Here is a 24683-nt window from a genome sequence, read left to right as displayed (position 1 = left end):
TGCCCTTTCGCAAGGACTTCTGGGTTGGCAAAGTGCGCGAAGCCTGCTGCAGTGCGGGCTTCGCTGAAGACCGCATCAAGGGGGCAAAGGAGGCGCTGATGAGCACACTTCAAAGCGTAAAAATGACAGATGGGACACCCTACGGACTCCTAGACTAAGCGAGAACGCGCAATTTAAAGCAACACCAAAGAGTTTTTTTTACCTTAAAATAACGTTTCCAAAACAGTTTCAGTCGTTCATCCACTCTAAACAGGGTGAACAACACTTTCACATTCGCTTTGCAGCCCTCTATCGGCCAAAACCGCACTAAAGAAGTTTCCAACCGTCGGGTAGCAGTCCTATAGTCCGAGTGAATACTACAAAAACTTTCTTTACGGCAGACCTACAATCCAATCAGAGCCAGCTATGCCTCAGTATTTATGACAGTGGGTAATGGACAATTACGCTTCTAACCTGTAGGGGGAGCAAAGAGCCAAAACTCTTTGGTGTTGCTTTAAGCCCACAAGACCGAAAGTCCACATGAAGTGCGCCATTTGGGACAGGGCCTTGGCCAGTTTGAAACAATGATTCGAAACAAAAGATTCGTAAAAGTTTCGAAGCCTCATGAAGCAGTGCTTCAAAATGTCCCATCAGTCACTAGTATATACTGAGTGACCAAATAAAAATGAATAAATGAAAAACACGGAGAGTGCTAATGCTTTTATTATACTATTCTATTAATTATTATATTATCATTAATAAATATATACAAAATAACTCAAAATGAGCTCACCAGTGTGTTATTTTTTTAGTCAGAATGTACCAAATTGTTGATCTGGTCACTCTTAATGTTCCTGCTATCTCTCTGATGGATTTGTTGTGTTTTTGAAACCTATACGGTCTTGTGGACTTAATGGACCCGTGCACACTGCTGCCATTGTAAGTCCACAAGACCGTGTAACATAAAGTGCGCCATTTAGGGCTACGCTTGGGATACGATTAACCTTAAATACCACTCCAAAGCGGTATTCAAGATAGGCCCTGTCCCAGATGGAACACTCCGGACTTATGGACTTCCTCAGAGTGGTTGCCCATCAGTGTGAACTTCTCCCATCCATCATTTGATTGCTCTTTCGCAAGGACTTCTGGGTTAGTAAAGTGTGTGGAGCCTGAAGAATTGCAGGCTTTGTCGAAGGGTTAGGGTGCAAAGGGGGCGCTGATGAGACCACATTGGAGGGTAAAAATGACAGATGGGACATCCAACAGACTCGTGGACTAAGGAAGCATGCACAATTTAAGGCCAACAAGACCAAAAGTACACACAAAGTACGTCATTTGGGACAGGGCCTTTGACGCAGCCTTTGAAAACTGTCAGATGCGTGTATACGCGACAGTGGCACAGAAAATATGCCTGGCCCTTTAAGTGGCCAAGACTGCAGAGAGTGTAACTCCTCCTACTTGCACATTTCTGAAATCCCTCCTACTTGCGGCATAATCTCCTCCCACTTGCGGCATAAGATCCTCCCACCTGCAGTCTCCGGGCTGCAGCGATATATACTTGGGGACTGCAAACCAGATCACCTATGACTCCGGGCTGGCCATACCGAATCTGCACCAAAGTCTGGGCCAATTCTGCTCATCTACTTTTCAACCATTTGAAAGTTCTTAGCCGTAATATTTTACATAATCATTGTTATTATTACCTGTTATTGGACCTACATGCAGATTAAACAAATAATATATATTTTTGTCAGCGTTTTTTTTTTTACTCATTTATTTACTTTTTATGATTTCATTATTTTTTTTGCATCACTTTACAAACCCAATGCAACTCCCTCGCGAACCACCAGGGGTTCACAAAGTTGTTTGGCAAGCTGTTTGGCATCACTGGGTTGCCATTGCAAGTTCGCGGTTTACTCCCGAGAAAGGGGGATATTTAGCGAATGTTTGTGGATTAACCTTAAACCAAACACATATTTTACCCCAGGAACGTGACTTTTATCGGACGACCCTCCCCAAGTCAAGTGGGATAGTTTGAGTTAGTTGAGTTAGTTGTGAGTAGCAATTGGTCGGGTTTTGCTGTAAACCCTCAATGGTTTTTTTTTGTTTGGCAACCCTCAGTGTTGAATTACGGAAGTAACATTTTACAATTTGTTTGAACGGGTAGTACACACTTAAATTGTAGGTTGATATTTAAATGATATATATCCCACTATATTAATTCATAGTATTGCGGTAACATGGACATAAGGTATGTTAAACAAATTCTGGGTAAAATACTGTACATGGGCAAAGCCATGTCCTCGTCGCTAGCTAGCATTTAAGTGCTAATGTTACTAACGTTAATAATGTTGTTGATCAAATGAACTCGCTGTTTGCAGAAATTCATTGCATTTTTATTTCAGATTGTCTTAAGAAGTATGTACAAAGCACGTGGCTCATATTTGTGTCTATGACAGTGTTTTAATTCCTATTTAATGGTGCGGCCTATTTAACTCACTTAGTCTGCGTTGTTTCGATTTCTAAAAAAATGTGTTAAAACACAATCAGGCCTATGCAAAATCTACAACAAAACTAAATTAGCCTTTTTCGTTACATATACATGCATGTATCTCATACGTGTGTTAAAGTGGGAGGCAAATATGTTAGCAATATGTCCAGGTCAAAACCCTGATAGCACACATACATCTCGGAGACGTCTATTTGATGTCTGCGTTTACATCCGCAAGACGTATTATTTTCTAAAAGATGTCATATAGACATATTGATTTAGAATGTATGTAAAGCAGCTCTTTCTAAGACCTTTATAAGATGTTTTTTTACACACCAGATGTATTCCAGATATTTACCAGACATCTTACAGACGTACTTGTGCTATCTGGGAAGAGCTCTTACAAAAAACTATTTATTAACTTTCTTTTTACATTTAAAAGTATTTGGCTGCAGAAAGACAGAGTCCTTCAGATTAGATGTTTCTAGAGACACACCTGGTTGCCTTTTATAATTTGTTATACAAGGAAAGGAATAAACTAAGAAAACCCTTATTTTTCTGTCAAAGACCTGCAAGATGACCTGATGAAAGGAAAAATTGATATTTTAATGCAGTGCATATAAGCTACTTTGGTTTTACAGTTCCCTCAGACTAAGCACATAACATTCATTTTACTAGCACAATGCGAGTTGAGCTACATAGACTTACAGAAACTTGTTATGTTTTCTACAGTTACTACATTATCTATGCACTGCTGACAAACAAAGGTAAGCATCTTTATAAAACTGAATTTACGAGCTACATTTCTGCCACTTTTAGAAGCGTGTTTTTGTATACAAGTTTGTCTGTAATGTTTTTTCTCTTTTTTTAGTCTCCGGAGATTTTCTGTCTCAGCAGGTTGTGGGTGTAATTGGACGTTCTACTATCTTGCCATGTTTCTTCAGTGATAATGGGAACAAACACACTGATATTAATGTGCGTTGGAGACACAATGGCACCCTGAATGTGTGTGACATAACTGATGGCAAATGTTCAGGAGAGCGCCAGGAGCCGGACTACAAGAACAGAGCTAAAGTTTTCCCTGAAGAGTTTGTGAAAGGAAACTTCTCCCTGAAACTCTCAAATCTTACGGCCACTGATGCAGGAGAATACCAATGCTTTATTATACATTCATCTGAACTTATTAAAGTACAACTACTCTTAAACGGTGTGTAAAACGAATTGATATTACATGACTTCTTTATTTTTAGATCTCCAATCACATTTAATTAGTTTCAGTCTACTTATCGATGTATAGACGGTTTCATTGGACGCACGTGATACACGTCTGGATCCGAACCTTACTTCCGGTTTCGTTTTTTTAATGGTCTGACTAGTTACTAAACTGATCTCTTGAACGAATGCCTCGTCAAAAATAACAAATGTTTTGGTTTCCTAGGTAATCTATGTGTTGTTTTGTTTGCTTGTTATATAAATAAACTACGTTTAAAGAACTTTGTTGTTATTTATTCTTAGCGGAGTTTACCGGAAGTTACGTGCGGACCGTGACAGCCGCTTGTTTATGTTGTTACTGCTGAAACCGTCTATAGGAATTACACTAATTTTTATCACAATGCAGTGATGTTTTTCTAAATGTTTGTTGCAGAATCAACAGCAGATAAAGGAGACACAGCAGCAAATAAAGAAGACACAACAGCAAATAAAAGAGACCCAACAACAGAAACAACGCTCATGTTGCAGATATTACTTCCTGTGTTTATTGTTGGTTTCTTGCTGTTAGTTTGTTTCATTATATTTAAATATTTGAAAAGGCGTTATAAAACCTCTGGTTCAGGGGTGTCTGCTTATGGAGGGCACCTTTTCGACAATGGTTCCTGCCAACCATTATCAATCACACCTGAACCAGCTAATCAAAATCATCAGGATTTCTCAGGGCTTCAGACTAACATATGAGTTGTGGCACTTTTACAAATAAGTCTAAAGTTACTGTTTTAGTACATTATTTTTGGTGAGCTTCTTAATTTTATCCATTACAGAATTATTACTGCTGATCAATTGAGATCTGTCTGTAAAGATCATCTTCTGTGTGCCTGCTTGAGCTTTGCAGAGTTGTTCATATGCGTAAAACAACTTTGCATAACTAAGATTTTGCATTTGTTCTCATCACTTTATGGGATCTGTTATTTGTAAATTACAAGCAAGTTTGTTTTATTAGAGTTGGGCCCAAATAGCCCACCAGGAACAGGACTGGTAACACCTAATGTCAACAATTTCAAATGTACATTAACTTGATTTTAGCATTCTGTGTACTGTAGCAGGGAAGTAGTCGCAGGGCTTGGTGATTTGTTGGCAGTTAGCCCTAAATCCTGTTTTTGAGTTCGTATTGACAAGTAAGGAAACTAGAGTTAAAAAAAAATAAGTTTGGAAGGGGTGTGTTCACATTTCAGTTATGGTGCTGCATTTCAATATTAACAATTTGTTATGCAACAGCATTTATAATCAGTAAACATATTCATTTAATGACCTACATTTCACGGTTTGCTGTTTGCAAATTAATATTTGTATAGTATCTCTACATTGTATTTTTTTTGCCGAGTTACCAAATATAGTGCCACAGTTGCCTTGGTAAAATATATCACATAATCTAACTTACTCTCCTAGTGAACTTCATGAGCTATCACTAAGCTTACATATTATTCCTACTCATTAATGTAGCTTTGTATACTGTGTTTATTGTTGGTTATTAAGGCAAGATGTTAAATGTTCTTTTATTTTTAAGTTGCTTATAATAAGTTACTTCTAAATAAATATAAATGTAACTTTTCTGTTATTTTAAATCTTAAAGTATTATGCACTGACAGCTTTTTTATTCTGTTGCTTTGTGTTCAACTTCTAAGACAATCTTTAGTATTTCTAGTATTTTATAAAATTGATATTTCTGGTCCAATATATATTTTTTGGGTCTAGATTTCTTATTTACATGATGGCAATATTCTGTTACAGTGTATTTGTTTGAATCTGGAAGAACAACACTGAATAATAATAACTGACTTCATAACATCACATTTATATTCATTCTTTAATAATATTTTTATTTAGCTTCTTAAGATGAGCAATGTCACCATACATTATGTTGTCACAGCAGTGTGTTTTCAACTAATGTCCCACCTGATATGTTTTCTAATCTTTTACTTTAAACATACATTAATTTCACTATTAAATGTATGACTTATCTGTTCATGATAAACAGTGCTCTGTACAATCAATGCCTTAAATGTTTTTAAAACTTTTCTTTTTTGCAGGTTTGTGATTAGTTTGGTTTCATTCTTGTTTTATTTTGTGTGTGTGTGGGACTGGCTGGATTTGATTTTGTCGTGCCTTAGTATTTAAATCTATTTGGTTCATTGGCTTGTGTTTATTGTATTTTGATTGCTGTTTTAAATAAAGTTTTGTAATTGAATCATTCCTCATGAGTTCCCTTAGTTGCAAAACTGCAAGTTTCTAAAGATTTTTAACTTGGTTTCAATTAAAGGGTTAAATATATTGTGATGTAATCTTAAAATAGTGTATTTAGTTGTCAAGAGTAACTGTTAAATTAAGAGGACATGTTTATATATACTTATAAATGTAGATTTGTTTCTAATTATTTCGCCTTTGCCATAGAGGTTTGACTATAACATATATTTACAATTAAACTTTTTAAACTTGTCATGGGTGTAACCTTTTAGATACTGTAGTGTGTTTTTTATTGTGTATGAAACCACAGAACTCTGAGCAATGTTACATTATGTGGTCAGAACAGTTTTGAGATATACAAGCAAAGCTTTGTTTAAAGATGTATTCAGATTCATTTCACTGTCAAATGCATGACGCATTAGTAATGGCCAGACAACGGTAACTCAGGCAATAAAGGTCTGTACACTGAATGCCTTTAATGTTTAGGATGCTTTTAAACCGGAAAAAAATGACCAGATTAACATCAGGCAAAAAAACATTTGACATCAAACGACAGCAGCATTATTTGGACCAAAATAGAGATGAAATAAACCACAACATAGGAATGACAGTGTTTACTTTTACTCTGAGACAGAATAAATCAGAGGCCATCAGTATTACAAATTACAGTATATACTGACCAAATAAAAATGAATAAATGAAAAACACAGAGTGCTAATATTTTCATTATACTATTTATTATTATATCATCATTAAACATTGATCAGTACCCCTATTGTAATTTATTTATTTATTTGATTAATAAATATATAAATAAATAAAAGCATTATTTTAATCTTAATAAAAATTGTTTACTTGACACCAAGCAAAAAGTAAGTTACTTAATTTTTACTTTGAAAAATGTACACATAATTGCTAATATATGTATTCTATATTTTTATCTATATGTACATCTGTTAGAAGTCATTCATGAATATTAATTAAATCATATTATGTAAAATATACACACAAAACGTCACACCTATTTATTAAACACAATTATAGTTTTTAATAATTGGATCAATGTAATTATTATATAATGTACAATCCTGTCACACTTACCAGTTTCACACTCCTGGTGGCAAATATCAATGATGAAGGGGCAAAATATCCCTTTCCCCTTAAATAGGTTGTAAACACTGACTGTCATTATATAACCAGTTGCTCACTTACAGAAAGAGCTAAAGAACTGTATGAAAAGTGCAGTACAGGTATATACTGTATATTTCTACCTGTGATTGGATGGTTGCCAGAGTGCTTGGCAGTGATTGGCTATAATAGTAACCTGCTCATTGTAACCTGGTAATATGCAGAGTGAAAGTAAACAGACAAACACATACAAACGCCCTTAAGGACAATGCAAAACATACTTTTTTTTTGCTTTCTGCACAAGTTTTTCTTTGAAATATATATTTACTGTAAAAATATATTAACAACAAAATAAAAGACACTGCAAAAACAAATTAATAGTTCGTATCACTGTCATATTCAACTAATTTGATCACTGGGAATCAAACCCATGACCTGCTGTAACTAGCCTGATACTCAACATACCAACTGAGTTATAGGAAAACATAAGATATACCGGAGCATTCTGCCTACATCTCTCTCTCTATCTTTTCAAAAATAAACCCTTAAGAGAAATCAGCTCCTGAGGGGACTGACAAACTGTAACAACAACTTTAGTAAGGAGACAATGATGAAACCTCCAGAATCATGAATCTCCTGTCAAACAAAATCAGTGTTTGATGATAACAAATAACATGTGGATCACTGTGGATATAACGATCAAAAAGATCATCAACATAACGTGCAAATCCTTTTTGTGCACAGTGTGTAAAGGTTAAACAGATAAAGATCTGTTCATGGCACTCAGACAGACAAAACATGTCAAGATCTTTCGTCAACAAAGTACTCGTAAAGTATGTAAGATATCTCTTCAGATATATATTGACATTATTTGTGATCTATAAGGGGCTTTATCTAAATAACACAGATATTTTTAAACTTAGGTTTGGATTATTTATTAATAGTGCTTTATTTCTTTGATTTGGCACTGTCTGCACTTTGTCTTCCATTTCTGTTGGCAAATATTTGGTATTTTGTAATATTGTATTTTGTAATATTTTTTCTTGTATTGCTTGCTTCACCTATAATAAACTCTTTGTCTATGTTAGTATGCATTTCCTGTTATTTATTCCAATCACAGAGTAATTAATATTTGGTTGCTGGTTGTAGGTGTAAGTGAATCATGTGCACTACTGGTATGCAGAATATGTTTTACATATAATAAACCAATAGAGGGCGCCAAAGACTAAAAGTTAATTCTCCAGTTAATTTTGTATCCCAAATAATATTAAATATCACTCGACATCAATTAAAAAATTTGCTGAAAAGAGTAAGGGTCTCTTTATTATGTTAGCTACTTTAATTATTCTAAAACTTAAACTTTACATTTTTTAGGAATTTTTATTTATTGGTCAACTTTTTTATTTTTAGTTTCTGGAGGTCACAGTTAAACATTTTGTTAGATAATCTTGCATAGAAGATATAAAGCAATGATATTAAGCAATGACAGTAAGAAGGTGTATGAGTTGTACACTGTAGCCTATTTTACAATATGTAAAGTAACATGAAAGCTAAAGCTTAGTACGGATAAAGAAATATAGAACATTACTTTTTACTTTTGATTTTCAACCCTAAAGATCTAAAATCTGAATATGTCAAATCTTGACCAAACTGGACCTCAGACATTGTCACAAATTCATAAAAATGTTGCTGGTTTCTGTATTACCATCTTCAAATGTGTTTGCACAGTTTGTTATTATTAGTGTTTATTTGCATTGTTTTCAATTCTCTCAAACAGATTAACTAAATTATATTTTGTGTTTTTCATTTTTTGGGTGACATTTTTATGCTTAATTTACATCCGCTGGCTTTATTTAGTGTTGTGGCAAATTAATAAATGTGTGTTTCATAATTTCTCATAAACATAAACCAATAGTGTATTTCAGGGTGTACTTAGATTATTCCTGTCACTATGTTGTTGGACTGGTTTTAGTGGTTGAGCAGATTGTAGGCTAACTGGTCTTGATAGGTTAAAGTGTGTACAAAGTGCAGTTTTATATGCAGAAGGACATCACCTTGTTTAGAAATAAATGTTTAAAGTAAATATTTTTTGTGTTCTGCAGTTCTTTTGAATAAAAATATACAATAATGAGAAGTAATAGATGTCAGTTTTTCTTGGAGTTTGAGTTGTTGTTTTCATTGCACACATAACTTGTGTTATGTTTTTATTGCTCACTGACCATTTTATTATGTACACTTGTTTAGACGCCTGTTATTTCTAATCATTTCAGGCATGTAGACAGGTCAAGAAGATTCGCTCAAGTTCAAACCAGTAGAATAGGTCAGAAAGATGACTTTGGGTTCACAGAGAATGGTTTGAAAACGAAACAAGAATCCAGAGAGAAAGATTCTCTGAAAATGTTTGTTGATGTCACAGGAAAATGGTCAAGCTGATTCAAGCTGAACGAAAGCCAACAATAACTGAAGTAACCACTCAGTGGTATTCAGATGAGCATTTCTGAGTGTAGAACATGTGGGCTTTATAGGTGGTGAAACAAGAGATTTGGATCATGGATGTGTAGCAAATAAATCTGCAGAAACTGTGCAATGCTATCATGCCAAGACCAAAATGTGTACGGCATCTTCTTGAATTCATGCTGTAAGAAACGAAGGCAGTTCTGAAGAGAAAAGTGGTCCATTTAGGTATAACACAGTGTACATAATAAAGTGGAAGCTAAATATATTTGTGTTTATGTAGAAAGACAGAGGTATTCATCTTATGTACAAGACATTTATAAAACAAGAAATTTAAAAGTGAATGTTGATGCACTTTTTTGGACTTACCTTAAATATCAAAATTGTTAAGACTGTACGTATTTTTTTATTAATCTGCTGACACATTGTCTTTAATGTTATTTATAACTTTTTATACTATTTGTTTTTAATATTTGATGTATATTTATATCAATGTGTCATGCACAATTCCTTTTTTGTGAATAAATATAAATGTGATTGATGAAACTTGTAATGCTTGTGTTTTTTAGGAAGTGGAGAAATTCCCATCATATTAACTATAACATCATTGTGCAATGTCCATCTCTGTGATCATTATAGTTGTTTAATTGGTTCATAAGCATATATCTATAATATATGTAAGAAGATATTAATGTTCAACTCTAAAGATGTGTGTTTTGAGTCCTGGTGGATGTGTGTGAAATCAAACTTCATGAGACAGCATTTGTTTCTTATTAAGATTTCATGAGTGACCTACCTCATGTCACCTCTCAGCATTGCCTTCAGCAGATTCGGGATCTGGAAATAAAGGAATTTTTTTTTTTTTTTTGCTACAAAATTTTGCTTTTATTATCAATTTCCTGTATAGTTATATGTTAATAAATATATCATTATATATTCTTCACTGACACAAATTAATTGTATAGTTGTGGTCTAGATAACATGTTTTTATTTTAATATTTAAACAAAGGTGTGTCTCGATGCAACCTTTCAGATCTATCAGACCTTTCTGATCTTGAATAAATCCATCCACTTGTATGTTCAAAATAATATGCACATACAAGTGGATGGTTTTATTCAAGATCAGAAAGGTCTGATAGATCTGAATTTGATTTGATTTAGTTATTTCTATATGATGACCAATCTGAGCCATTATATGGTAACAGCTGTGTTTTTCCTTAAAGTGTTCAATGGGAGAAGCAGACACAGTTTCGTTTTTAAAGGCTAGCATGTCATTTAACTCTCAAATGTGGGCTATGACGCATTAGATGTTTTAAACAACGACCAAACAATGGTTGGTAGGTAATTTCTTTAATGTTTCAAATACTTTTAAACCAGAAAAACTGGCCCATTACAAGAACAGACTTCAAAGAGCACGACAGCAAATGACAGCAGCATTATCCTGCCTATAATAGAGATTCAGTAAAGTCTTTGAGTTTTAGCCTTAAATGTGTATTTATACAACAACAAAGGAACAGTCTGAAGTCTTTGAGACCATTAGGGTATCTCTATGACTGATCTATCAAGGTCTTATTATTAAGTTAAACATGACAATATCACAAAAATCTGTAGACACTGACAATATATAAACAAATAAATAAAAGCAACTAAGAATACTTTTGTTTTCATTAATATATTGAATAGCATCTCACTAAACATTGATTTAAATACCTGTTTTATTGTAATTATTAAAATAACATTATTTTTGACTAAATTTTTACTATGACATATAAATTGTGTTAATATTGTATACATATATATTTATGTAAACAATTATTTAACTCCCAGATTTTTATTATTTTTATTTATGATTATTAATTAAATCGTATTATATATTATACTGTATAAAAAATAGGCACCAAATACTTTGCTGCCTTAAAAATTTTTGTTAAATCAACTCAGATTTACAAGTCATGTCAACAGAGGTGAGTTGTCACAGCTTATAAAATATAGTTGAGAAAATTCAACTTAATTTTATAATTTATAACAACTCACCTGTAGTTATAATAACTCATCTCTAGTCAAGATAAATAATAGTAAGTTGAAATGACTTTTTATTTTTATTTTTAAGGCAGCAAAGTATTTTTTACAGTGTTGTAATTCGAGATACTTTGAATTTTAAATAAAAGTCATGTATTTAATCCTCATATGATGTACAGTAAATACCAGAGATTCAACATACCTGTAATAAATGTTGGACACTGCCGTGGCAAATATGATATGATGATCATCTTCTCTTTACCCTGAAAAATGTTAGAAGTATACTTGCTGTTATTATATTACCAGTTTCAAAGTCTCTTGCTGACAGAAAAAGCCTCTTAAAATACATTACCATCCTCATTGAAGAGAGCAGTACAGATCTATTACTGTATATTGTCTATCTGTGAATGGATTGTTGTCAGTCTGCTTGGTTAAATAACATTAAAGGGCTTGACTCAGTGTAACCAGGTGATATGCAGATCTGCAGTGACTGTAAACACACAAGCGCCAGGAAGAATGCAAAAAGGGATGTTTTGCATTCTGCACAAGTTTTCCTTTCAAACATCTTATGTACTTTACCTATAAAAAGTACAGACAAACAAACCAGAAACTACAAAACATAAATTAAAAGTATATAGTCATATCCACTAAAACTGTCAGGGTCAACTAATGTTTCACATAAAACCCCATTATCTGTGCAAGCACAATACTCAGTATACCAGTTGCAGAGTTAAAAAAAACATATTTAAATAAATAAAAAATTGCTTTAATTTAACTACTGTATAGTGCAGTGTTAATAAATTAAATGTGGATCACTGTGGTTTATATTTACACTTAACCTGACTAACCCAAGTGAGAAATGTCCTCAAGGCAACACATTTTGTTGACCCAAGGACAACATTTTGTAAATTAAACTTAAACCCACCCCAAACAAAACAAACTGTAAACTTATTTCTGAAATCTGATTTGTTGATTGAAATGTTGTTCCGGGGTCAACATAATGTTGCCCTGAGCACATCAATCACTTTGCAAAAGCTGGAGAGCCCTTTATTTACATTTAAAGCAACAATCAACGTAACATATAAATGATTCATGTTCTATGTTAAATGACTTTAGGCAATAAATAAATAAATAAATGCAAGTTTCCCGCCCTGCATATTTTAGTTCCAACCCTACTCAAACACAGCTGGATAATTTTTATGTCTAGCCCTGAACAACTTGATTAGCAGGTTAATTAATGTGTGTTGGAAATGAAATGTGCAGAACAGGTGCAGATCTGAACCTTTTAGCTATTTATACTACATTTTACTTACCAGTAGCTGTAACTTTCTTATATTAAAATCTGCATTGACAATGTGACTGTTAACAAACGCATACGGGTTTTTTCTAACCAGAAGCCATGGATGACTTCAGAGGTACACAAACTTCTTAAAGCACGGGACTGGGCATTCAGGCTAGGGGACACAGCCCTATATTCCACTGCTGAGCTGAAGAGGGGAATTAGAACTGCTAAACGGGCCTACAAAGAAAAAATCGAGAACTATGTCTCGGATAACGACCCAAGACGAGTGTGGCAGGGATTGCAACATCTCACTAACTACCAGGGTAGAAAGAAGGAAGTAACGACTACAAATGACGCCCTCCTAGCAGATGAACTTAACAACTACTTTTCACGTTTTGAGACAAATAACTTATCCAACTCATTTCCATCTGTGGTCACTGATTTGCCTGCTCTCACTGTCCAACAGCATGAAGTGAGACAGGTATTTAAAGCAGTGAACACCAGGAAGGCGGCTGGCCCTGATGGGGTACCCGGGAAGGTACTGAAAGCATGCTGTAATGAACTGTCGTCTGTCTTTACCACCATTTTCAACCTATCTCTTGCCCAGGCTATTGTCCCCTCCTCTTTGAAATCAGCGACTATTATTCCAATCCCAAAGAAATCACCATCTAACAGCCTTGCAGACTACAGACCCGTGGCTCTCACTCCTCTAATAATGAAGTGCTTTGAGAGACTGGTACTCAAACATGTGCAAGCTAACTTACATCCGTCCCTGGATAATCACCAGTTTGCATATAGGTCAAACAGATGTACAGATGATGCTCTCTCCATCACTCTTCATACTGCCTTGAGTCATCTTGAACAGAGAAATAGCTATGTCAGGATGCTTTTTGTGGATTACAGCTCCGCTTTTAATACAATTATTCCCGACATCTTGACAAACAAATTGCTGACTCTCGGCCTTCCTCCATCTACTTGTAGCTGGATAAAGGATTTTCTATCAAACCGTCCACAGACTGTTAGAATAGGATCACACTTCTCTTCCACCATCACACTTAGCACCGGCTCACCTCAGGGCTGTGTGCTGAGTGCTCTCCTTTACTCATTATACACCTATGATTGTTTACCATCGTTTTCTACCACTTCCATCATAAAATTTGCAGATGACACCACAGTGGTGGGACTGATAACGGGTGGGGATGAATCCGCTTACAGACAAGAAGTGCAGAATTTGTCTGAGTGGTGCTCTGCCAATAATCTACTCCTTAACATTGCAAAAACAAAAGAACTTATAATAGACTTTAGAAAATGTAATACACAACATCAACCCTTACTCATAAATGGGGAGTGTGTGGAGAGAGTTTCCTCTTTTAAATTTCTGGGCATCCATATTACAGACCAACTTTCATGGACAACTAACACCACTACAGTTGTTAAAAGGGCACAGCAGCGTCTTCACTTTCTGAGGATATTGAAGAAAAACAGCATGAATTTGATGGTGATGGTGTCCTTTTATAAAGCCACCATTGAGAGCGTTTTATCTGTATCCCTGTGTGGTTTGCTGCATGTTCAGCCGCAGACAAAAAGGCTCTACAAAGAATCATAAAGATTGCAGAAAATATCATTGGTTGCCCTCTCCCTTCCCTGTCAGACATTGCACTCAGTCGTACTCTCTCGAGAGCAAAGAACATCACCAAGGACAATACACATCCTGGACACTACCTGTTTCAACTATTGCCCTCTGGTAGGCGATATAGGTCCATACAAACAAGCACCACCAGATTTAAAAACAGTTTCTTCCCAAATGCAATAGTTTCTCTAAACAAAGGTAGTTAGATTAAACAGTCACTTACTATCATTTTTTTGAACTGCGATCATTGTTTTATTCTTATTTTATTACTGTATTTTATTACTGTATTTTTATTCTATTCTATTTATTCTTAGTATTTTATGTATTATAATGATTATTGATTATTTATTGTATTTATTGTATACACCATGTGGAGAGCGCTCCGAATTTCGTTGTGCTGTAAAGTACAATGACAATAAAGGCATTCAATTCAATTCAATTCAATTCAATTCAATTCAATTCAATTCAATTCAATTCAATTCAACTTACTGTATCATACTATATGACAAATAAAGGTCGTCTGAAATGTTTCCTGTATTACTATACTTTTGAATAACAAATAACCCTCATTCATTTTTATCAAGGAAGTAAAATGAATTTAAATTCCTGGACTGATAACACATCATTAAACAAATCATTTCTGTGCAGACTGTGCAAATGGAAAACAGATAAACATGAAAGCCTGACACTGACAGATGAAAATGTCAAAAACTCCCGTCAGCAAAGCATTCTTAACACGTTCTGAAGTATTTAAATGATCTCTTTAAATATCTCTTAGAAATTATTTCTGACCTCTGATTGGTTTTATCTAAATAATACTATCAGTTGTTTGCTTTATGAAGTCATGGTCAGCATTTGATCACCACCTCTAAGTGGTTTATCTGATGATCATCTTAAATAACAAAGCTGCATATAACTTTATACAGGATCTGAATAATCTGGATCAAGCCCATGTACAATCTAATGTAGAAATGATCTAGAATCTAGTTAAAATCATGTTGAGTCAAAGTAATTTGCCAAATTCAATATTGAAAAGGTGTCAACCAAACTGCAGATCATTAACGTTTATGTAAATAAAATAGCCTACTTTAAAATTATTAGAAATCATTTTCAAGCAATATTGCTAACTGTAAAATAAACTTAATGTCTTTACTTTCAAAAAACACAACCTGAGAAAAGCAAAAGAGATCCTAAGAGTAAAGCGTTTAAAATTTTACACAGAAAATTTTTTTTTTTCTAACATGTTTATTAACATTAGTTTTTGTCTTTTAGACATTTTACATCATTGTATTATGTAATCTGCGGCTAAGATTACCGTATTTGACCAGCAGATGTCCTCCGCGTGCCGTGTATCATTTGACAACAGAAAGGGTGTGTTTGACTTAGAAAACCGACAAGCCAATGACGTCAAAGTACTGCGAGACTGATACGAGAGAAGTCTGAGTTCGAATCGCTCTCGCGGTACTTTGACGTCATCCGCATGTCGGTTATGGCGCTGCATGAAGTCGTACATACAAAAAGTCACAGGACGAGAAGCGGAGCTCTCCCTTCAGTCACGACAGTTTCATTGCTGTGAATTTAAGCGCGAGAGAAACAAAATCACGTTTTTGGTCCCTTTTTTACTTTAAAAAAGCTCAGGCAAGTGTGATATTTTATTCGCAAATGTAGCCTACATGTACCAAAATCAAACCCCAATTTATTTCTGAAATTTGTGCGCCTTGCCTTTTTTATTTTTGTACTGTATAACAAATTTGAGTGCCATGTTTAAGTGTACATTTGTTCCTAAATAATAATAATAAAAAATAAATAAAAAAAGTCGAATGAAACGTCCCTAACGTTACTTCAAGCCAGATATTGAAAATAAATATTAATATAATGGCCTTAAAAAAAACAAAAGTGTGATATTTCCGTAAATGATTTGTGTCCGAGTTTAATTTTAATAGGCTTTATGCCCAGCTGCACTACTTCCTGAACTTCAGCCAGCTCCTTGTTTCCTGTCTGCCATTATTGGACAAACGGATTAATCCAGGTGTGTCTGATTATTGTTGTTGTGACTACTGAGGTCAGTTTGTCCAATAATGGCAGACAAGGACAAAACAAGGACAAGAGGCAGAATCATGACACAGAGACATATAAAATAAGAAAATTGCTAGCTACAGGGGTTAACCAAAAAAGTTTTTGATTTAGTTTGAGAGAGTTTATTTTAAGAGATAAACAGGATTGGGCACCCCTGGTCTACAACATAAGCATTGGTATCTATTTAATAGCAGCTAGTGTCTAAAAAATAAGTACTACTATATAGCCTAATGGATAAGTACCAGAACCTAATTAATTACTGAATAGCTGATAACTGAATGACAGATCTCCATAGAAATCAATGGCAAAATTTTGAAATGTGTTACTAGCAATAATGAAATAATTACTAGTAGTCCCTAGTGCAATAAGTACTGGTATCTAATGAATAAGCACTATCTAATTTTTAAGTACTAGTATCTAATAAATAAGTACTAATATCTATTGAATAAGTTATAGTAGGTAATCAATAAGTCCCCGTATTTAATAAATAAGCACTAGTATCTCATTTTTACTAATATCTGTTGAATAAGTACTTATAATTGAATAGTTATTGGTATCTAAAAAATAAGAACTAGTAACATAATAATAGATGCTAATGTAAATTACAGAATGTAAAAAATGCTTGCCACATGCCATAAAGTTCATTTAAAATAAATTTTCACCAAACTTTTTGGTTCAAGTCAAAGTTATACTTATTTAATCTTAGAATCATCTCCCCGATGTCATCACTCTTCACGCTCATCTCTCTTTATTAGTCAAAACCCCATTCCTCGTGTTTATCTTAAAAGTACATATTACATATTTTACATGCATTTGGTACATGTTTTAAAAATACTGAAAAATATACATTCTATTATACCCATTACATTCAACCTTTTAATGGAAAAGTAAAGAAATTATAGCTTTTGTCTTCAGGTAAGCCCCTATGGTTTACAATTTTTTTATTCTTTGCAGAAATTCGCTCAGGGTTTTGATCCACTTGGATCGGGTGTATCCATGCTGCATGTTAATAGCTCAGGCAAAACTCTCTGTTTGAAGAAAACTTCAGCTTTAGGCAGCACTGTTTGCAGCATTTCTTCATCTCTGGCGATGCGGCAGATTTGAACTTCTTTCTGTGTCCAAACCACAAAGTCGCAGGACTGGACGTTGCATACAAACATGTGAAGCTGAACTTGATGGTAATATTGATGATCCTTTTTTAGTTGACCATTTTTATCTAAGCAGAAATATGGGTCCTCACTACTCCCTTTCAGACCATCACTGTATTTGAATGGGCACTTAATCTCTACAGCGACTTTACCACAGCAGGTACAGTTTGCTATTCCATCCGGTGATGCCCCAAGATGTGGATAACCTGGCAGCATAACAAGACCACAGAGCTCCACGTTAAAGTTCTGATGTTTTGCTTTCATTTCTTTTATGTATTGTTTTCTGGCTATGTCCTCGTTATTTTTTCCCCAAACTACGGCGGGGACATGGGACAAATCCTGATTGTTGTACTGCATTACCTTTTTTACAAGGTCTGTTTTTTCAGTCTCGTTTGCAGTACACACATGATATAGGGTTGTGCTTGTTATCCTACCAATTCTGTATTTGTGCCAAACCTGAGAGTCGGCCTGCTCTTTAGTCGCACGTTCAAGGTTTACACACTGTTTATTAGTTAACTCCGTCCCCAGTGTTATAAAGATCTCTTCACACTTCTTTTGTAGATCATTTTGGCAGAGGTCTCTCATTTTGGCATCATACAGCGATACCAGTTCCTCTGGCAGGTCTGTGATGTCCATGCTAATGAGCAAAGCTGCGGTAGGTGCCAATACTTTCAGTTCTGCCAGACACAATAAAATAAATGTTAGATAACTTATTTTAAGTTGCAATCAAAGCTGGTTACTTCTGTCATTAAGTTGAATGGCACTAAATTTAACTTATATTTTTACATTAATTACGCTATCGGTCAACAGTTTTAGAACCCCATTTTGCTGAAAAACCACCTCATGCAAGCAAAATTTTTTTTGCAATACATAAACGTTTTTGCGAAATTGACATATTTTTTCACAATGTCAATTTGTGCAATTTGAAGGATAATTGAAACACATCTAGTGTTAAGGGCCCATTATCGTTTCCACGCGCGCAGTTACAAAAATTACCGTGCACACCTCCAAGCGAAATGGGGTCTCGCACACCCAACGCGCACGACCGCCCACTTCGCGTTGATGTCATTTTTGCAGCGCTCACCAACGCACCCGTGCAGACGCGTCGAGCATAAACATAGCTTTATTCGAGAGGTGCGCGTCAGGCTACGCAGAGCAATGCACAGACTATGTATAGCCTACGGCGCAGTGACTTGTATGGACTTATGACAGCCATGTTTCCCAGAATGCATTGCGCACCAACGGCAATGGAACTGAAAACCTGCACAATATTCTACAAAATATCTTCCTTCATGTTCATCAGAACAACAAAATTTATACAGGTTTGTAACAACATGAGGGTAAGAAAATGATGACAGATTTTTTATTTTTGGGTGAACTATCCCTTTAACTCACTAAGCCATACAGTATATTAATATGAATGTACTTTGCTGGGGCTGTGGCTGTGTAGTCATTAAAAATAATTATCAATACAAATCAATTTCGATTTTATAGTTGTGGTTAACATAAATATTTGTATTTTAAAATCTAAACTGCACAAATGTGCATCTTTGATCATTATAAATGACTTATTATGTTTGATATGTTGAATATCTGGTTATATTATGTATAGATATGTTTTCCTTAGATAATAAGAAATACAGGCACATCTTGTTTTAACGTCTTTTCACTGTGAAATGCATGATGAATCACTGTTTCTGAAGGAGAAAACAATGGTAACTCCGGCTACACAGGTTTGTACACTAAATGTCTTTAATTGTTAGGATGCTTTTAAAGTGCCCATATTTCACGCAGGCAAGACAGAAGCATTATTTAGCTCATAATAGAAATGCAATGAAGCCATTATGTATTTGTTTTGTATGTTATTTTTGCAACAAAGAAACAAAATGTGTCTTATGTGTATGGGAGTGTTCGTGCTATCTATGTGACTGACATTATCTGGTATGAGAATATACCCAAATTACACCAATCAAATTAAAGAATAACATTGAGGTTGACAATATCTCATATATATATATATAAAAATATATATGTTATAATGAATTTATGAATTAATAAATATCGCTTATTACATTCATTAAATCTTATAAATAAATGTTTATTTCATTTCCTTGATGGACTTCTCTGAACAGGTACTTTGACAGATGAAATGTAAACAAAATGTATATGTCGCTATAAACACAAATTCAAAAACCTGGCTATTTAAAATGTTTTAACATCAAAGAAATTCATGATTATCAATTAAATCATATTATACATAAACCAGTCACACCAATTTATTCAACCTACTTGTGGTAACTTTTAAATAAATGTAATTTATTTAGTAAGGAACAATTGATGACAGGCCGTTGACTGTTCATTATTTTCAAATAATTCAAGAGTCAATTATTCCTCGTGGTTACAACAAATATTGCATTGGTGCCTATTTTTAGGACATTTTAAAGGCTAGGTGTGTGGTTATTAAAACATTCAATAATAAAGCATTCAACAGACCTGTGGTATAAGTAAGGAATAATGTATGAGGGGCCATTGAATTATAAGAAAATAATGCACACCAAAGGTGGTTATTTGCGTTGTGCTGTTACACCGCAGGTGTGCATTATTTTCAAATAATTCAAAGGACCGAAGTCAATTATTCCTCTTATACCACTGTTACCACAAACATTGATCTGTTGCCTATTTTTAAGACATTTAAAAGGTTAGGTGTGCGGTTATTGAAAAATAGCCGCATTCAACAGACCCATAGTATAAATGTATTAAATCATAATATATTGTACACTCAACAAAAGCAATTCAACATACCTGTAATATGTGTCAGACTGCCAATGGCCAATATCAGAAAATCTCTTTTGCCTTAAATGTCTTATAAATACTGATTATAACACTTATTATATTCACTTGCTAACAGAAAGACCTGTTCCAATTTTAATACAATACTACTACTGAGTGAAGAGTAAAGAGCAAGTATATACTGTGTGTTCATTTGTGATTGGATGCCTGCCAGAGCACAGTGATTGGCTAAATGGAGAACACATCATGGGTCAATGTAACCAGGTGATATAAGTGAAAGTAAACACAGAAAAACACAAATGGCCCTAAGGAAAATAATGCAAAACTGATGTTTTGCATTCTTTAGAAGTTGTCCTTTCAAATATCTTATTAAACCATTGGTAAACCATTCACTGCAGTAAATTATATGAACTACTCACGTTGTAGCCTACTTTAATATAAGAGATATACTACACACTGCAGTACAGTGATGGGAAAATTAAATGAAGCATCGAATGGACCACCCCTGGAAACTAAGAGTCAAAGCTTCGAGCTGTCGAAAACAGTGCCATCTGTTGGTTAATGAATCACATAGCAGTTGCTTCTCACCAGACTGCATGTCATTGATTTGTGCATGTTCAATAAACCTATGTTCACCAATAGGTTTACAGTTTTTCTTGATGGCTTAAACACATTCTTTAACCTGAACACCACAGTTAACACCTGAAGTTCACTAAACTACTAATTTTGTTTACTCACAAAACATTAAAAACATGCTTTAAAAGCAATGAAGCGCTCAGGTATGAAGCCATGAAGCACTGTCAAAAGCATGCCAAACCAAAAGATATCCGTAACCATCAAGCCATGTTGGCCAATCAGAAGCCATTGCAGAGTCTCGCCTAGCCACGAACAACGTCACCAAAAACTACACAACTTTACCCTAGCAGGAGTTTTCAAAAAAGTTTAGTTTTAGTAACCTGATACTGCATTTGTGTGTAAACGAATGGTCAAACCACAATGAGAAAGCTATACGGTTTTTAAAATACGTGTGTTTGTGTGGACGGGGCCTTAATCGAATTGTGTTTGGGGTCTTTCGATATGTGGTAAATGTTTTGACAAAGATCATGTGACAAAATGTGTGAAACGAATGAAAATGTGTTAACATTGCTTGTGAAGTTTTCTGCTGTGCTAAGAAGGTCATGATGAAGATCAAGTGGATTTCATTAAGCGTCTTAAAATTAATACCCCAACATCTCTATGGTTGTAATCCAAAAAAAGTTGTTCAGATGAAGTTCTTGCATCTCCTAATAGATGAGAGCTTACCCATCTGTATCTGCAAAGCATTGCTACCAAAGTTTAGGTGTGCATAATGTGGTTTAGCTGTGTTAAACCAAACTCCAGCGGGTTGCAAAAGCAATGACACAAAAGTCTGTCCTTTGTTTCGGCAGATGGTTTAACTGTGCACGGGGTTAAGGGTTTGACTATAAGCTTTAGGTATATTATCAATCATAATGCAATTGTTTTTGTGGATCTTGACTACAAATGTAGTCAAATAAAGTTAAAAAGTTGCAGGTTGTGTCACAAACTATGTTAATATCTGTGTAAAACACATGCACAATAATCAAATATCTTTCCACAGTTTAATTTTAATTGAATGAGTTATACCACTACCGTGACCATGAAAGTGACCTTTATGACACACCAGACATGCTAGCAAACTACACTTACTGTGGGTTTAAGGTTTAAACCATCTATGAGATTTAACATAAACAGTGACCTTGATAAAACAGCTTGTCTCTACAGAGAAAGCTTTGCTAAAGATGCTTGAAAAAAGATCTGTGTCGGCAGGAGGAAGTGGCTGCAGACCATAAGGTCTGCACGTGAAGCAAGATCAAATATGCATGATAATAATAAGTGATCATTTACAGTCAGATGATGATTATTGCACAATAAACCTCTATGGGTTTTAAAAAAGTGACTGTCTGGTCATTTTGGGTTAAGTGGTCATGCAACTTTATTTTAAAAGACCACAAAGCTATTAGATCTGTAATAGATCACCGTATATAAATCATGAGTCAGGATAGATTTTTTTGAATTTATATTTTGCGATTTCTTTAAATGTACAATGAAACATAAAAGCAGTAGTTTACAGTGTAGGTTTGTAGAGGAAAATGTGTGGGAAATAATAATAACAACAGTATTAAAAATATTCAGCAAAGAATAGCCACACATTAATAAATTGTATATGCCTTATCTATATCAGATATTGTACTACATCTTATTTGTACATCTAAAAGTATTTTAAAAAAAATTTTAAGCTGAAGTATCAAAATAAAATATGTTACACATAAAGGTCTGAGTAACCTGAGATACAAACAAGCAAATAAAATGCTTATCAAATGTGAGCATAATGTTTAAACATTTAATCACATATAGGGATCTACATTTTTAAGTAGTAATGTCTGATCAATGTTACAGGTTTATGATAGAAATAAAATGAGATGAATTTACTCTTGTAGAAAAGTAAGATTTGTTTGACTTGACTGTGGAAAAGCTCACGGCGGTGTTATTCTCCAGAAAAACAAACACCTCCTGGAGAAAATTAAAAGTATTATATTTATATTAAATTATATTAAAAATATTTAACATTGTTCAAAAACTACAAATATTTAATGTTATATTAATATTTTTATAGATGGCATCACATGTACATTTAATTTTATTTGCGTTAAAGAAAAATAACTCACCAATAACCATAGCAATGATCAGAAGACCCTTCAGTAATCCAGATATAATGATGATAATGTGCCATTGTGTCTCTTTCTTCTGAATATCGTTCACCGCAGTCTGATTTGCACACTTTGATAAATCAGTTTGTTGAGTCGGCTCTGTGAGAAAGATGTTTATCAGAAAGGCATGTAAAGACTTTGATTGTCAACATGCTTACTTTGTGTATTTTAACTGAATGCATTTTTACAGAACAAACACAAGTGTCTAAATATGACCTGTTTGAAATCCACTCAAAAACATTGTTTTCAATCTTTGATTCAATCTTTAAGGTTATATATGTTCTTTACATTACGTAGAAGTTTATACAATACTTTAAATACACACAAGATACTTTAACTCACAGGGTCATAAATTACAGGGTCATAAATCAACATAAGTTTGACCCAATGGCTTACCGATGATGTGCAGTCTTGTGATGGTACTGAGTTTTGGAGACATGCCCGTCTTCATACAGTAATAAACTCCTAACTCATTTACAGTAACATCTTTTATGACCAGACGATGTTTAGACTCTACTGAATATTTGTTTTTAAATGTCGTATTAAAGTGAAAAACTACATTTGTGACTGAGAGCGACTGCAGTATTATTGTAATGGAATCTGATTGTTTCAGTAAAACCCAATAAACCTCATTCGTATCCAGATCACAGTTTATAGTCACATCTTGTCCCAAATCTGTTAGTCGATCTAAAGTCACGGCGGCATTACTCCAAATGAGCACATCTATAAAACAAACACAAAAAACATTCAAAATATTAAACAAACTAATTTTGGATAAAAACAGAATTAATCTAAATAATAAACCCCCTACAGTATATTTTTACCAATTTAATCAATAACAAAACTAAATAAATAATCTTATAAAAAGTAATAAACTTACAGAATTGAATCTGAATAATCCTCATGTCGGTGCTTTGATTTGATCACTTTAATATAATAAAGCACGCTTTACCCCACATACATACACAGTGTTTAAACTCTACTGCAGATCTCTGAAGTGAAGACAAGCTGACAAACATCAGACAAAGGAGGTCAAGATTTTTCTACATTTACGGCACTAGAGGGAGAACTTCAAACATAACTTTAAAATGTTTAGACATAACGTATACTTACATATAGGAAACCTTAATGTTTAGTCTTGTTTGAATCCTCTTTACATCTTTATGTTCAACTCACTGTGGTTTCGGGTTTAGCTGTGCTTTAGAAATTTATCAACAATTAATTTATTTTGACCTGAAGGACATAAAGTACCAACAACGCAAAAGGCGAACTGCAGGTCAAATTTTAAAGTGCAACAGGTCACAATGGAGGAGATGGGTTAGAGAAAAGATGACAGAAATGGTCACTGGAGATTGGTGGGCAGTTTACAAATAAAACTACAAATAGGCAACTACAAATGAAACAAAATGATTACTATAGCTAAAGCGTGGTATACAAACGGTGACAAAGAATAATCCACAGA

At 34.2% G+C, this 24683-nt stretch overlaps 1 protein-coding gene and 2 long non-coding RNA genes across 3 annotated transcripts in view; 1 reads left to right on the top strand and 2 right to left on the bottom strand.

Annotated features, from left to right (window-relative positions):
* LOC135741251 (uncharacterized) overlaps window positions 1-11987 on the bottom strand; it is a 29085-nt gene extending 17098 nt beyond the window's left edge. The window contains exons 1-3 of the long non-coding RNA XR_010529398.1: window positions 11880-11987; window positions 11730-11790; window positions 10305-10345 (exon numbers count right to left, since the gene is read on the bottom strand). This is a non-coding gene — a long non-coding RNA (uncharacterized lncRNA). The remainder of the gene's footprint in view (window positions 1-10304; window positions 10346-11729; window positions 11791-11879) is intronic.
* Window positions 2124-5467, top strand: LOC135741141 (ICOS ligand-like). Its single transcript, XM_065259786.1, has 4 exons — window positions 2124-2230; window positions 3203-3237; window positions 3342-3677; window positions 4116-5467. The coding sequence occupies exons 1-4, from the start codon at window positions 2220-2222 to the stop codon at window positions 4421-4423; spliced, it is 690 nt and encodes a 229-aa protein (XP_065115858.1). The 5' UTR covers window positions 2124-2219; the 3' UTR covers window positions 4424-5467.
* Window positions 11988-22621: 10634 nt separating the features above from the next.
* Window positions 22622-23938, bottom strand: LOC135741275 (uncharacterized). Its single transcript, XR_010529408.1, has 3 exons — window positions 23618-23938; window positions 23180-23320; window positions 22622-23024 (listed from the first exon to the last, which is right to left on the bottom strand). It is a non-coding gene; the product is annotated as an uncharacterized lncRNA (long non-coding RNA).
* Between the last annotated feature and the right edge of the window lie 745 nt (window positions 23939-24683).

The sequence above is a fragment of the Paramisgurnus dabryanus genome, chromosome 24 (genome assembly GCF_030506205.2).
Source record: "Paramisgurnus dabryanus chromosome 24, PD_genome_1.1, whole genome shotgun sequence".
In the NCBI taxonomy this organism is placed as follows: Eukaryota; Metazoa; Chordata; class Actinopteri; order Cypriniformes; family Cobitidae; genus Paramisgurnus; species Paramisgurnus dabryanus.
This window is presented reverse-complemented; position numbering and strand designations above follow the sequence as displayed.